We start from the raw sequence: 15,750 nt of genomic DNA on the forward strand, positions 1-15,750 counted from the left end.
ACCACAGCAGAACGATGGGTAAACGTTGACGGCGTGTTCCTGCAAAAGAAAATGTAGTGTTTGATAAGTAACACAGAGTAGCAGAGGTAGTAGTTATACAGACTGTTATTAAGATTTAAGCATAGTCATTGTTAACGAGTTTTTGCAGATTTACGCGTATATTTGAAAGTATTTTAAGCATTTCCTAACAGTTTTAGGCCTAAAGATATATTTGAAGGTATTTCAAGCATTAAAACTCCAAAAGTTCAATGGATTGCTATGGTACTGATGTAAAGTAAACGCGTTTTGTTGCAACCAGTCGCTGTTTTCACCACTACAGTAAATATTTTTAAACTACAAGAGTTTTCACAAGAAGCCCATTTCTATCCGGTTTTAGTTCTTTCAAAACCGTATTAATTGCAATAAGTTTATCATTTTGAAAGGAATAATGCTTTAGTGCAGACTTTACCCTTGTTTAACACTTGACCTCCTTATAGTTGTTCCACAAAGCTTTTAATCATTTACAGACCGGTTTTCGTTTCAAGAATCAGCAGAAACCTTTGTCGGGTATCGACTTAGTTAACCGCGAGTGTTTATTCATGGGCACGCCGACTTGGATAGCTTTTCATATTACAGTATGTGTTATATCGTGTAAAGTTACCAGTGATACCATTCTCTCAATGGCGACTTGTTAAAATCCCAAAAAGAATACTAATGATACGATTAAACGATATTTGTCCTGTTTTCATCAATTGTCAAAGTCAGTGCTTAATTTGTCTCTCGTTTTATCTGCTTTAAATTATTGAAACTATGCCCCAAGTATGATCGCAGAACCTTAAATTTCATCAGTTGTATTCAGCAGGCGAACAACACACAGAAAAACAGAATCAAATAAAGAATGCACTCAAAAACTTCATTGTCGAATCAAAAACAAAAACACAATTACGCTTTTCATTGCAAAACTGATTTTTGTGAGGATGGCAAAATACCCTTTTCTCAAAAACCTTTTTTTATTAACAATATTATTTTGTAGTGTACTCGCGCATCCCCGAACTGTGCATATAGCACTTTTTTTAATAACCGCATGACGGCATCCCATTTCAAGATATACATAGGAAACAACGGCTTTTAAGGGTGGAAATCCAAAAATTGATGATATATATTAAAGGTTGGAAATAGGGTATTCGAAACAATAACATTATTCAACATTTCTGAGTCATAGGGCGCATACAGGATGCCACGGAAATGGGTTTCCCTCCAGTTACCATTATAACGTGCAATAGGCTTATCTTTCTTTGAAATGCCCTGCGCATGAAACGTTATCGCGATAATGCAAACATAGTGCAGTATGAAACATTGTGTTGGCCTAATAGTATTTTATTATAAACAACAGCCTGACTAATAGTAGTCCGAGTAGTTTGAGTTGACTGGTGTGCCAATTTAGTACACAGATCCAATAGTATTTGGGAATCATTTGGCACGAGACGTTTGATCTGCGATATAGTACATTGTTGTCACATTTTTATTTGCACTTGAGTTTCTGCATATACGTCATACGAATGGCAGGGAACTGACGGGGGGTAAAAGAACTAAGTTTACTAATATTGTTTACTGATAAATATAAACAGGCAAAGCAGAGAAATAAACAAATAACATTACCGTCCTATTTTCCATACCACCAACGAAAATATTGCATGACAAACATATAGTAACGTTATAACGCCACCGCCTCTGTAACTATAAACTATTAAACAACCTAAAATGTACGTATTACATTCACAAACCCCTTTAGCGATATGATGTAGACTTGGGTGGCCATGTTACGATCCAGCGAATTGGAGACTGTATGGATTACTTGCTACGCTTAATTGAGTTTCAAGCAGCACGTATTCATGGGGTATAGGTATATCAGATTACAATGTCACATGAGGGCCTAGCTCAAACTATTCTGCAGCGTTTACGGCGAGCAAATGTTGCGGTTTTACGATTGGATATGTGGGTTTGCGGTTTAAGGGAGAATAAGGCTGAGTTTCCGGACAGGAAAGGCTGTTTCATTTCATTGCGCAGCCAGTTTTTGCGCGTTTGACAATCGGGCTGCTGTGGTTGCTGATATGTTTTTCAGTTTGCAGCAACAAATTTAAGGTAAATCACAGTACGCCAGGCCCATTACAGGCGCCATACCGAATCAGCCGGTCACTAAGCATCTGGCGTACTGTGATTTATATGTGAGTGTGCCGTATGTCCTAACCATTTGAAGGTATTACGTTGTTATTAGCAAACACATGAAGACAATAGTATATGCAAAATGATTATCAGTTCGTTTGCAACACACATTGGGTAAAATTTTGTCCCACGAATTGTTTTGCTCAAATCGTGCAGTGCGTTATACAGATGATGCGGAAACACTTTCAAAAATAGGCCAAGAAACCAATTAACTGCTCTGTGAAGGGGCATTTCAGTTGATTGCTTACAAGGAATTGCAGCAAAACGTGACTGTGTTTGACTTTAAAAAACTTCTTCAAAGCGATTTATACCAGATTGCGTTTATTTCTGCTTCCATAAGCACAAACTTAATCGCTTACGGTCGATTATTATCTACTAAGATTTGAATGTTTGGTGCGGAAAAAAAGTGTTTTGAGTTTATTGCTAACAGAGATTGAATGTGTTGTAAATACCAATAAATATACATTTTGTAAGACAAAGCAGTATAATGTTTAACCTTACCCATTAAAAAACAAAAAAATATGGCTTTCTTAACGATCTTCGCGTGTGTTGTTTGTGGGCTTGAAAAACGCTGTATAATTTTAAAATTTGTTGTTCCGAGCTAGTCACATTTTCTTGTCAGCATTCAGTTAAGGTGACCTCATCACCAAACATTTTTGGAATAGCTGCGTGGAAAGTTAAGCCCTTAATTGAGGTTTGGTTCGCCTCCAGCACGTAAGCCAGCTACTTAAAGATTGGCGGACAATAGTTTGAGAAGAAATGATTCGACAGCCTCAGTATAAAATGTAATAGGTGGCATACAGCCTACTAGATGTAGTTTCCTCTTGTTTTGTTCGTGTTTGACTAAAACAAACCTGGTAATAACTTTATTTTTTATGACTGTAGTGGAGCATAAGTATAAATCCAACAACATGGCTGCGCAAAAGTTGAAACTGAATACTGGTCATGAAATGCCGATCGTCGGACTGGGAACTTGGCTGGTAAGCTTAAATTAATTTGTAACAAATATGTCCAGCCCACAATGTAGCATTTCCGTGTGGTGCAGTAGCATATTTACAACAAACCCTATTGGTCGCGCCACGTTGCTTGCCAGTCGGAATTTCTAAGTCAATCTGACTTTTCGCGAGGGTTTCTTATAATTAAGGTAAGGGTCTGGTTAGGGTTTAAGTATTAAAAAAATGGTTTTTATTTTGTCCGGGTTTTACACTAGGGCACATTTGTATCTAACTTCTGGATTCCATTTGGGCTTTATATTTAAAATACCGCGTAGCCCCGTAAACCGATTCATGCTCAGTGGACAATCCGCACATAGCGATTGTTGAAACGTCTGTATTAAGATATATTCTACATCCAAATTATCTGGCACATTATGTTTTTGATAAAATTCTTTTTAAGTCTGTGCATGGTGTTCCTGAGCTTATGTAAATAGAATCTTACATTTTTCGGATCGGGGCGGTTGATGTAAAATATCTACTCCATTTTTAGGCTTCCATAGAGGACGTACGGGCGGCTGTGGAATGCGCAATAGACGTGGGATATCGTCACATTGACTGCGCGCAAATGTACGGGAACGAGAAGGGAATTGGTTTGGCGGTCGAGGCCAAAATCAAGGAAAACAAAATTAAAAGAGAAGATGTGTTTATCGTTAGCAAGGTAAGTAAACATGATAATTTGTATCCAATGCAATAATTATAGTCCAGGAGTGAGAAACCAAAGTTACAAGAAAATGTCCGGAACATAATGTGTAGCTTATAAATCCACTGGAATTTTCCTTGGTAACACAATGTTTGTATAAAATATCGCAACAGCGTCCTTAGTTTTAAAACAAGGTTGTGCTATCTGCTGCCTGCGGTCAAATTATGTCACATTAGAAATTGTGCGCCTCGCAAAAACGGTTTATTTTAAATTAAGCGTGGCGCGCCTAACAGTTTTACTGGAATTCTCTAGTCATGTCAAACAACTCGATCTATTCATGTCAATTCTATTTGGCCGACCATAAATCAACTTTGCACACCCATGGCCTTGAACTCTTATGAGTACTTTGCTAATTCTTTGCGTCTGTGCAAACAAAATACGACAAATCTTTTTGTTTATAGTTGTGGGCCACTCATAACGACCCCAAGGACGTTCGTTCTGCTTTTATGGAATCTTTGAACAACCTCAAAGTAGGATATCTTGATCTCTACCTTCTGCATTTTCCAATGGCTTTTGTGGTGAGTTGAACTTTTGATCTGTAATGATTGTAATGTTAAAAAACTGTATGTGTGCAAATACTGCAAATGTGTGTACCATACCAGTAAAGATGAACATAAATTCATTACTGGGATCAGCCCTGAAGCATCTATGCAGATCGGAGTCTTTCCGGGACTCGGGCTTTATTTAGTAGTGGGGTTCAATTTTTTCGTCAGCGGGTTCTATCACAAAGTCATTTTTTTCACAAAAAGTTTAATTGACAGTAACCAGTAATGCTAACCGGTTCGCTAAGCTCATAAAATTTCGTAAGAGGGTTCTATAGAACCGGTGCGAACCGGCTGAATTCCACCGCTGGCTCTATTCCGTATGGCGCCTTCAATAGGCCTGGCGTACTGTGATTTTGTGTGCACAATACATTTACAATTGTGTTCGCCTTTTTAGAATAAGTTTCCTCTTTTGAAGATTTAACGGTTTCATTTTTTCCAAGCTTTAGTTGTAGACTTTGCAAATATTGATTCAAAACAAACTATTTAAAAGCGATCCTACATATTATGCGTAAAACTAGTTCAGCCATTAGTTATGTGAAAGATACATCCCGGTATTGTGTAAAAGTTAAATTGGGCACGCTCCAGACACTCAAACGGTTAAAACCGTAAAACGTGATTTAATTTATGTTAATCGCGACGATTAGTTGGCCCCGAATCAGGGTTCGTGAAATATGGCCAATATTATTCCTTCTGAACCCACGAAATCGTTACATGAACAAGTTTCGTGTCTCGAAGTAACCTATTTTCATTTCCCGAAAACAGTGCGACGTATAAGCATACGTCGTGACGCAGACGCAAGTTACTATACAGTGGTTTTGCAACAATATCATAAGTTAACCTGCATTTCTTTTTTGTCTTTTTTTCATCGGGTTTAACCCCAGGACACTATCGGGGACGAATCCCGATCAGGTTGTTTTATGTCTGTATGTAGGTCAGGCGCGCAGGCCCATTCGGCCAAGTTTCTGCCCTGCTAACCTGAATTTTTGTACCACGGTGTCTTGATCCGAATGGTATCGCTCACTTGCAGACATTTGATAAAACTATAGGTGTCTGGTATATAGGCAGTTTGATAACACAAACAAAATTACTCATGGTGGCTGAAAAGCTTCTTATTTGATAACATGCTGGAATTATAAGCGTAAGAGTAAAAAGCTAAACAATACATGCAGCGATTGTAGGGCAAGATATTAACAATCGATTCACAGGCTTCAAAAAAACAAACAAGTAACCATGTCACGTATGTGTAAGGCAAGCAATACACATCGCATCTTTGAGCGAGCGATATCTCTAATGGTTTACACGTGGTTAGTGTATAGAACCCGTCTGAAATGTCCATTATCACCCCATTTGTCCCAATTCTCTTTCTATAAGGTGACAAACATTGGGACAATTGCCCTAACCAACATACATGCTTATCTGGAAACATGTCGCTCAAAATTCGAAACCCACAAATTTTACGTTTTTTACCCAACGGTATTATATTACTATGATGGCATCATCAATTTTTATTTAAACAGATCATTTGCATTGAACGTTTAAAACTATTTTTGTATGGGTTAATTTATACTTAGGTAACAGTTTAACACCCCAGCCAACTTTGCATGCAGAACAATGGACAGGTCTTTCCAGTTGACGAGGAAGGAAAAATTACCGTAGTTGATATCGATTATATGGATACATGGAAGGTCTAATGATTTTTATCTCATATATCTTTAAATCTTGTGTTTTAGCTTTACTTTAGTCCAGAGATGTTAATCAAAGCCCGATTAGTTTTAACGAGACATTTAATTCAAGCACTTAAATTTCCAAGTGAAATATACTTTGCACTTATGGTTATGCAAAGCGATATTATATCACTAACAAAGACTAAAATATAGTCTTATTTTTGATAATGTGTGATTGGTACTCCACACTATAAACGTTTGAACACAACGATATAGCTTGCACATTTATCATTAAAATAACCATTTATATGGCTTTTTATGTCAAAAAAAATAAAAAAAGAGGTTTACTTTATTGTCAGGAACTGGAAAAGTTAGTGGCTGAGGGTCTGGTAAAAAGCATCGGAATTTCAAACTTTAACGAATACCAATTAACAAGACTGTTGAAAGAATGCAAAGTTCGACCAGCCAGCCATCAGATTGAACTTTCACCCTACTTAATGCAAGACCGGATGATCGAACTCTGTAAAAAGAACAAGATTGCTGTGACAGCTTATAGTCCACTTGGATCAAACGCCCGACCATGGTAGGTTTTCAACAAGCATTCACCGAGTATTCGGTTTGCTGAATTTATTCGTACTAATCGGCCATTTGTAGAAAGTTTAGGTTTCCACTGAATAAAAGTTTAGGTTTCCACTGAATGCGATTCGACCGAAACCGAATCTTTTACAAACATAAATTTGAAGCGTAAACAGGATATTTTGCTTAATAAGGTACCACACATACTTTCAAACTATGCCAACTAAATCGCGTCGACTATTATGATTTTTAAAACATTGTCGTTTTTCCCAATTTACTCCTGACAAAAGTCAAAATTTTATTGACAGGCTGGGAACCATGGCTGAGGCAACCTGAAAAAACACATAAAAACTGAAACGATAGTGAAAAACAAAAACTTATGCTTTTATGTTAAATGCGTAGCGTACGACGTCCCCTACCGTCATAAGTGATCCGGTTGATTCGGCGTAATTTATTCGGAAAACTGCTAATCAACACAAATTTGGACCGAACCCATATTAAATCGAATGAGTGCATTTTAGGTTTCAACAAATGACAAAAATGTGGCACTATAGTTTATAAAACATGAGAGGTAAACAGTTGCAAAATGTAGCGGTTGTAAATTTATAATCTAACTAAGTGCTTTTTAAACCGCAAAACGCCTAAATAATTAGTTAATTGTATGAAATCTCCAAAACATCTATTTTTTGCTTATTAAAGGGCAACCAAGGAAGAACCAGTTCTTCTTAATGATCCAAAGATTCTAAAAATCGCGGAGAGACTCGGAAAAACTCCCGCTCAAGTCCTAATTCGTTTGCACGTCCAAAGAGGAATAGCTGTAATCCCGAAAAGCCAGAAAGCCGAAAGAATTAAAAGCAATTTCCAGGCAAAAAAATAAATTTGTTTGTTTGTAATCACTAAATTCACAATAAGTTATAAATGCTAATATGAAACACGTTTTCAAACAGCTGTATTTTGATAAGGTTTCTATGTTTCAGGTTTTTGACTTTAATCTGACAGAGGAAGACATAAAACTGATTCGATCTATAGATATTGTACAAAGAAACATCGCATTCGAATTGTAAGTGTCTTCCCTTATACAAGCAGTGAAATACGAGTAAAATTTGAAACTTGATTTTATTTTCACTAAAACCCTTTTTGTTTTGCTTAGAGCATCCCATGGGAAATATTATCCCTTCCGTGATAACTACACTGAGTGAAGCAAGTTTGACAATTCGACAAAGAAACACAATAAAACGCTAAAGAAAAGAAAAGCCGACGAGATTCTTTTCGAATATCGTTTGTTTATCGTTTGTGTATTGATGTGTCGATGTGGTTTAACGATGTACCCAAAACCATTGTCTACTTTTATATCATGAAAACTTATATTGTTACCTATTAAGACCTTCACGAAAATCTTTGTTTTTGCTGATTAGATTCTTCTCAACCAAACACTCTTAACCGACATGCATTTAGGTAAAAGCTCATGATCAAAACGTATTCAGATGTCCAGGATTATTGTGCTAAAAAGCAAATTATATGTTCAACATAAGCCAACTGGAAAACTAGATTAAAAGGTTGATACTAGATTAAAAGTCTAAGCATTAAAGCAGGGGCGGGCAACTTCTCCAGTCGGCGGGCCTGATATGGGAAAATGAAGTACTTGGCGGGCCGGATTCCTGAATCGATATATTAATCGCGTATTTATCCAGTGATTTAAAACGGATTTTTGACAACCTAAACTAAATACAATCAAGAACGTCGCAATTACAATACAGTCCAAACAATCTAACTATAACATAAAATTATTCACCACAGCAAATTTAATGCATACACCACAGACTTAGATACTGCTGAAACACTAACTAGGCTACACGTGTGGAAAGAAAGAAAACCGAGAAATCAGGCCACCCACAAGGTTGGCAGTTATGTCGTAACAATAGATGTATGGTGCGATGGTTACAACGGCGGGAAAGTTTTTTGCTAGTGGGGAGCGTTACTGTCCGTTACAACTATAATTTGACGGAGTAAGCAAGTAGTAGGGGATTGCGGCGGAATGTGGCTGCGGGCCACATTATCATGCAAGACCAGAAACGTTCTGCGGGCCGCTCAAAATCCCGTCGTATGTTGCCCACCCCTGCATTAAAGTGTTTGTTAGTCAATATTGTGACTGATCGTATAAATATAAACCATCCATATTTTTTTTTGAAAATAAAAACTCGTACAAAAATCCACAAGAAAACTTTTAAACTCCCGTAAAAGTACAATTGAACGTTGCACTAATTATAGCTTAGTAAAAATAGGTCGAACCGAAAAAACTTTCTAAACAAAACTTTTTTATCCAAACGTAGACCACAGTGTTTGTTGAGCTATTCTACATTTATGCAATGCGGCTTTTTGTTTATTTTAGAATTTCACGTTTCAATATTGCTCAGCAAACAAATTGCTTGCAAAATGCCCATCATAAATAAAATTTTAGGGCTTGCAGTCTTTCATCTGGCCAAGACTAATGAAACTGCTGTACCTCATGACATACAAATGGCGGCTTTATAATCTCATTGATCAACAATTGTGGCTCCCTGTACTAACTTTAACCAGGCGCCCTCATAGTATTAATGTATTTCAACAAATCTTTTTATCATAGCGGACAACAGCTGGTGTTCTACAAAAAACAGTTTCTGCTCTGTAGTCACTTCTTCTGCTTTCTGAAGCAAAGCTAAAACGTATTTTTCATCCATAAAATTGTTTATTTTACAGTGGGACTATATAATAATGTTAAATAAATTCTAAACATTAAAAATACAGCAACGATTTGATATTTGAGGTGCAACAGATTTGTGCCAAATTAATGGAAAAAGAGTTGTGTAAAAGTGTAGGTCAGTGGTTCTTAACCTTTTTGGGATGGTTCCCCACCAAAGTCGATCACCAAGTTCGAATTTCCCCTTGTGTTTGTTTTATAAAGATGTTTTGTGCTCGACGTTAGGCTGGATTTGACCGGCGGGCCGGAGTGTGATTACTCCCGACTTACAAAATTTCCCTCTGAATGCAAAAAAAAAAATTCCCACCGGTTAAGAACCACTGGTGTAGGTCGTTTCAACGCTGCAACTTATTAGATTACTGGTCAGCAAACGACAATGATTGGAAATGGAACTGTTACGGTTTGTTTTGTTTTTAATTTTTAAATTTTGTTGCGTTAGAAAATGTAACCCCTTGTAATACTATACTCGTATTTTAATCTTCCATCGTGAGACGTGTCTTAGTTTATGTAATATTATGGGCTATGCCTTCAGCATAGCGAGACTGTTTTGAGCTTTGAAAATAGGTTTTTATTTTCTGCTATGGTCGCTAATTAAGCAAAGGGTTTGAAGTTGAACTTATAATCGCCTCTATTTTCAATCGAATGTAATTTCATCTTTATTAAACTGCCGCTAAAAACGCAATATCTGAGATACAAACAAAATAGTAAGAATTAAAGCGCAATTTAGAAAAAAGTCTATTACTAAAACAAAGTTCAGAACAAGAACACAGTGTTTTGTTACTATATACCGAAGTCCAATATGGCAGCCTAAGTCAGCGTTTTGCAGCAATGAACGCATATGGGCAAACATATTTCCCTTAGGTGTGTAAGTCAGCGTTTTGCAGCGATGAACACATATGTGCAAACATATTTTGGATGTTTTGTAAAGTTAGGACTTGATTTTCTTCAGATTTGAGCAAAAGACAAGATGTCGGTAACAAATTTGAAACTAAACACTGGTGCCACATTGCCTATCATTGGACTAGGAACGTGGAATGTAAGTAAAGGTATCAGCAGGTTACAAAAACAACTACATCGTGTTACTATTGTGCAGTTTCTTACAAATTACGCATAACTTTAATCAAGTTTAATATGTTATACAAGGGTAACAACATTTGCAAATATAGGTTGTCTGCAAATTTAAACTTCACTTTCTATTCACAAAGGTAACACATGTTTCTGCCAAGCATATTTAGTAAACCAAAGTATAAAAAACATAATTTAGGACCATTTACGTATGTGATAACTGTCGGCACATCTACTTTTGTGACATTTAGGTTTGATAGGAGTGCAAACTATTTTCTGAAATAACTTTATTGGTACTGTTGAGTCAACAGCAGTGTTGACCTCACTCAAATATTACGGGTAAACAATGTCACAGGTATCGCAGTCTATTGGATTGTGGTTACCAATACTAGGGCTGTACCGTCCTTATTTTGAAGGACTATCTCTTTTATTGTCCTTTTTCCACCAATGTCCTTGTTTTTTACTTGGGTCCTTATATAGTGTTATTTTCAACAATCATAAGTTAAATCCCCTCTACAAGTAAAAGAAAACTTACGAACTCAAACTGTCGTAAGATTCACGATGCATTCTCTATAAAGAGGGAGTTGCTAAAACAGCTCTTTACTGGCAAAAAATGCGACATGTGATACTCGTATAATAGCAAAGATATGCTTCGAAACGTTTGTTTCGTGTCATTTCGTATGAAAATTTAATTTGTCGTTTGTGCATGGTTTGGAGTCAATGTCGACGTATAGACGTTATCCTAGTTTAATGTGACATTGTTTTAACAGTCCAAACCTGGCGAAGTCAAAGCCGCAGTTGAATGTGCCATTGATGTGGGATATCGTCATATCGATTGTGCATTTTGTTATTTAAACGAACAAGAAGTTGGTGCCGGGATTGAAGCAAAAATCAAAGCGAACAAAGTAAACCGAGAAGATTTATTCATCGTCAGCAAGGTACAAATATCGTGCTTACCATATTATAAGTTCCAAGCTAATGCTCTGCCCAGCCCAGTGGTTCTTAACCGGTGGGAAATTTCCCACTAGTGGGAAATTTGATGTTTTCAGAGGGAAATTATGTAAGTCAGGTAAACAAACTCGGGCCCGAGGGTCGAACTCGGCTTTGAATTAATCGTTGAAAGTTACTTTCCTAACATTTTTCCGCAACAGCATGTTAGATTAATTTCAGGAAGGCTTACAAGACACATACAAACCCAAAGTCCATTTGTTACATCACAGACAAGACTAAAAGTATCAATGACTTTGCTATTGTGCGCGAATCAAAGCCTTTCCTTTGTTGATTGTGATGCAATAAATGACTATTGCCAGCAGAGGAAACTCTTTAATATATCCAAAAAACTTTAATCTCTCACAGAAGCACTATTTAAATTGCACAAGATTGCAGTATACCTTTGGAGTTGAAGATCAAATCGCTTCACGAAATTATTTCGATAAAGAATAACTTTTTTGTTAACATAGGGCACAAAACATCAGAATAAAAATAACAGAGGGGGAAATTCGAAGTTGGTGGTTGACTTTAGTGGGAAACCACATCAAAAAGGTTAAGAACCACTGGCCCAGCCTTTTTAGGACAAACGTACCATTAATTTGTCAATAATGGGTGTACTTAATTTGTATGGGTTTGTTGACCTAAGTCAGCGGATAATACAAAGATGTTAAATCAATGTCTTGAGGTACGGAATTGTAATAAAATTTGGGATTTTGTTTTTACCCAAGCATTACAGTTTAACGGTATCCGTCTCATGCGGTATTGGTTGTTGACATGGTCAAAACTTCTATTTGTTTTGGGGCATTTTATTTTTAGCTTTGGAGCACCCAACATGACCCTGAAGACGTCCGTCCAGCTCTCATGCAGTCTTTAACTAATCTAAATCTCGACTATCTCGACATGTATCTCATGCACACTCCCTTTGCCTTTGTGGTAAGAAAAAAGAAAACAATACATTTAGGCTGTGAACCTATATGAAATTGCTGCGTACCGAGTTTCAATGTCGTTTAAGAGATTTTTTGGCTTATAATGCCATTTGTTGTCATACTTCGTGAACACAAAACTTCTATATTACACCAACCTGTCTTTCCTAGTACAGATATTAGAAAACATTGCTTTAAATGCGTTTTACCCTACGCATTTGTCAACTAAATTCTAGTTATGATAGGTTATTTTATAGATCAAATCTGGTTCACAGATTTTGAAGCATAATTTAATTAAAATTTCAACATTTATGTAGAACAATGGGACCCTATTGCCACAGGACGCAGAGGGCAACTGGCTGTGTAGTGATGTGGATTACATTGACACGTGGAAGGTAAGGTCTATGCAAAACGCACCACCCCTTAACATTACACTGACGCTGATCGTCTGCTGCTCTTTTTAAGTATATTTTGTTTTGTTGAATTTTATTGATGAAAATATATACATATAGAAAGAGTTGTTTGTAATTTTCTTGAAAGTTGATACCAATTGAAACAAAAATTTCAAAACTTTGTTATAAACTGAAAATGTGTTACTGATATTATTAGTTTGAATTTGATTGTTTGCAAAGGCAATGGAAAAGCTGGTGGACGAAGGTTTGGTCAAAAGTATCGGAGTTTCAAACTTCAACGAATATCAAATCAACAGAATCTTGAAAGAATGCAAAGTGGTTCCAGTGAATAATCAAGTCGAACTTCATCCATACTTGGTTCAAAAGGATTTGGTCGATTTGTGCCAAAAGCACAAGATTACTTTGACCGCTTACAGTCCCCTTGGCTCGCCGGATAGACCTTGGTATGCATCACCATGTCAAGCTTGATATATTACCTGTCTTAGCGAATATATAGGCTAGTATTCACAGTTTTAATTTCAGTTTAGTTATTTCTAAGCAGGGTGCCCTAAGTTGCCTATGATGACTTTTATTGGTGTTTTTTCTTCCTAGTAAACAATTTTACTGGAAAATGCAGACTTTCGATGGGCGGCCTATTTGTTGAGCACTGGGTGTCGCTAGTCCGAAATATCTACTTAGGAGTGCTTTAAGCGTTAGAGAAATCACTGCCTAGTTAGAGAATCACTGCCGTAGGTTAAAGTACATTTTCAATGACCAACAGGGATACCGGTAATGATCCAGTTCTGATGAAAGATCCAAGCGTCGTAAAAATTGCTGAAAAACACGGAAAATCTCCAGCTCAAGTTCTGATCATTTAGAAAAAAGTATATTACTAAAACAAAGTTCAGAATAAGAACACAGTTTTTTGTTACTATATACCGAAGTCCAATATGGCAGCCTAAGTCAGCGTTTTGCAGCAATGAACGCATATGGGCAAACATATTTCCCTTGGGTGTGTAAGTCAGCGTTTTGCAGCGATGAACACATATGTGCAAACATATTTTGGATGTTTTGTAAAGTTAGCACTTGATTTTCTTCAGATTTGAGCAAAAGACAAGATGTCGGTAACAAATTTGAAACTAAACACTGGTGCCACATTGCCTATCATTGGACTAGGAACGTGGAATGTAAGTAAAGGTATCAGCAGGTTACAAAAACAACTACATCGTGTTACTATTGTGCAGTTTCTTACAAATTACGCATAACGTTAATCAAGTTTAGTATGTTATACAAGGGTAACAACATTTGCAAATATAGGTTGTCTGCAAATTTAAACTTCACTTTCTATTCACAAAGGTAACACATGTTTCTGCCAAGCATATTTAGTAAACCAAATTATAAAAAACATAATTTAGGACCATTTACGTATGTGATAACTGTCGGCACATCTACTTTTGTGACATTTAGGTTTGATAGGAGTGCAAACTATTTTCTGAAATAACTTTATTGGTACTGTTGACCTCACTCAAATATTACGGGTAAACAATGTCCAAGGTATCGCAGTCTATTGGATTGTGGTTACCAATACTAGGGCTGTACCGTCCTTATTTTGAAGGACTATCTCTTTTATTGTCCTTTTTCCAGCAATGTCCTTGTTTTTTACTTGGGTCCTTATATAGTGTTATTTTCAACAATCATAAGTTAAATCCCCTCTACAAGTAAAAGAAAACTTACGAACTCAAACTGTCGTGAGATTTACGATGCATTCTCTATGAAGAGGGAGTTGCTAAAACAGCTCTTTACTGGCAAAAAATGCGACATGTGATACTCGTATAATAGCAAAGATATGCTTCGAAACGTTTGTTTCGTGTCATTTCGTATGAAAATTTAATTTGTCGTTTGTGCATGGTTTGGAGTCAATGTCGACGTATAGACGTTATCCTAGTTTAATGTGACATTGTTTTAACAGTCCAAACCTGGCGAAGTCAAAGCCGCAGTTGAATGTGCCATTGATGTGGGATATCGTCCTATCGATTGTGCATTTTGTTATCTAAACGTACAAGAAGTTGGTGCCGGGATTGAAGCAAAAATCAAAGCGAACAAAGTAAACAGAGAAGATTTATTCATCGTCAGCAAGGTACAAATATCGTGCTTACCGTATTATAAGTTCCAACCTAATGCTCTGCCCAGCCTTTTTAGGACAAACGTACCATTAATTTGTCAATAATGGGTGTACTTAATTTGTATGGGTTTGTTGACCATGTCAAGCTTGATATATTACCTGTCTTAGCGAATATATAGGCTAGTATTCACAGTTTTAATTTCAGTTTAGTTATTTCTAAGCAGGGTGCCCTAAGTTGCCTATGATGACTTTTATTGGTGTTTTTTCTTCCTAGTAAACAATTTTACTGGAAAATGCAGACTTTCGATGGGCGGCCTATTTGTTGAGCACTGGGTGTCGCTAGTCCGAAATATCTACTTAGGAGTGCTTTAAGCGTTAGAGAAATCACTGCCTAGTTAGAGAATCACTGCCGTAGGTTAAAGTACATTTTCAATGACCAACAGGGATACCGGTAATGATCCAGTTCTGATGAAAGATCCAAGCGTCGTAAAAATTGCTGAAAAACACGGAAAATCTCCAGCTCAAGTTCTGATCAGGTTTAACATCCAGAGAGGGATCACTGTTATTCCAAAGAGTGTGACCCCATCCAGAATCAAAAGCAATTTTGAGGTATTGCACACATTATATATTGATAAACACTGCGTATAGCGTATTGTAACTCTGCTTAATGTAAACACTGAGCTATACAAACTCTAGCAACTGAGCTACACAGGCTCAGTGGAGAATCCGCCGAAAGTCGAATCACAAACACAGTTGGTAGAGCGCGAGTCCCGGAAAGACTCCTGTCGTGGGTTCGAATCCCACCGCAGGCTAGATTTTTCTAGCCTACGCCTTGCCAT

The 15,750-nt window shown here is 36.9% G+C and overlaps 3 protein-coding genes across 3 annotated transcripts; all 3 read left to right on the forward strand.

The window, feature by feature from the left end:
- The first annotated feature begins 3,069 nt into the window (after window positions 1-3,069).
- LOC145224275 (aldo-keto reductase family 1 member B7-like) lies at window positions 3,070-8,091 on the forward strand. Its single transcript, XM_080090743.1, has 8 exons — window positions 3,070-3,182; window positions 3,688-3,855; window positions 4,299-4,415; window positions 6,050-6,127; window positions 6,466-6,689; window positions 7,382-7,547; window positions 7,660-7,742; window positions 7,833-8,091. The coding sequence occupies exons 1-8, from the start codon at window positions 3,078-3,080 to the stop codon at window positions 7,879-7,881; spliced, it is 990 nt and encodes a 329-aa protein (XP_079946869.1). The 5' UTR covers window positions 3,070-3,077; the 3' UTR covers window positions 7,882-8,091.
- A 74-nt stretch (window positions 8,092-8,165) lies between these two features.
- Window positions 8,166-15,559, forward strand: LOC145223661 (aldo-keto reductase family 1 member B1-like). The gene is made up of 7 exons (XM_080090061.1): window positions 8,166-9,819; window positions 10,369-10,455; window positions 11,255-11,389; window positions 12,291-12,407; window positions 12,715-12,792; window positions 13,030-13,253; window positions 15,355-15,559. The coding sequence occupies exons 2-7, from the start codon at window positions 10,387-10,389 to the stop codon at window positions 15,557-15,559; spliced, it is 828 nt and encodes a 275-aa protein (XP_079946187.1). The 5' UTR covers window positions 8,166-9,819; window positions 10,369-10,386.
- Window positions 13,896-15,156, forward strand: LOC145222288 (aldo-keto reductase family 1 member B7-like). Its single transcript, XM_080088386.1, has 3 exons — window positions 13,896-13,976; window positions 14,759-14,926; window positions 15,136-15,156. The coding sequence occupies exons 1-3, from the start codon at window positions 13,908-13,910 to the stop codon at window positions 15,154-15,156; spliced, it is 258 nt and encodes an 85-aa protein (XP_079944512.1). The 5' UTR covers window positions 13,896-13,907.
- Window positions 15,560-15,750: the final 191 nt, after the last annotated feature.

Source organism: Phallusia mammillata, chromosome 4 (assembly GCF_965637545.1).
Source record: "Phallusia mammillata chromosome 4, kaPhaMamm4.hap1.1, whole genome shotgun sequence".
Classification (NCBI taxonomy): Eukaryota; Metazoa; Chordata; class Ascidiacea; order Phlebobranchia; family Ascidiidae; genus Phallusia; species Phallusia mammillata.

Excerpts from the sequence above, each read along its gene's own strand:
- LOC145223661 (XM_080090061.1), top strand. The coding sequence starts at position 10,387 with ATGTCGGTAACAAATTTGAAACTAAACACTGGTGCCACATTGCCTATC. Across the intron at positions 10,456-11,254 it reads TTGGACTAGGAACGTGGAAT|TCCAAACCTGGCGAAGTCAA; the intron begins GTAAGTAAAGGT and ends TTGTTTTAACAG. Across the intron at positions 12,793-13,029 it reads ATTACATTGACACGTGGAAG|GCAATGGAAAAGCTGGTGGA; the intron begins GTAAGGTCTATG and ends TTGTTTGCAAAG.
- LOC145224275 (XM_080090743.1), top strand. The coding sequence starts at position 3,078 with ATGACTGTAGTGGAGCATAAGTATAAATCCAACAACATGGCTGCGCAA. Across the intron at positions 3,856-4,298 it reads ATGTGTTTATCGTTAGCAAG|TTGTGGGCCACTCATAACGA; the intron begins GTAAGTAAACAT and ends TTTTGTTTATAG. Across the intron at positions 4,416-6,049 it reads ATTTTCCAATGGCTTTTGTG|AACAATGGACAGGTCTTTCC; the intron begins GTGAGTTGAACT and ends CTTTGCATGCAG.
- LOC145222288 (XM_080088386.1), top strand. The coding sequence starts at position 13,908 with ATGTCGGTAACAAATTTGAAACTAAACACTGGTGCCACATTGCCTATC. Across the intron at positions 13,977-14,758 it reads TTGGACTAGGAACGTGGAAT|TCCAAACCTGGCGAAGTCAA; the intron begins GTAAGTAAAGGT and ends TTGTTTTAACAG. Across the intron at positions 14,927-15,135 it reads ATTTATTCATCGTCAGCAAG|GGTGCCCTAAGTTGCCTATG; the intron begins GTACAAATATCG and ends ATTTCTAAGCAG.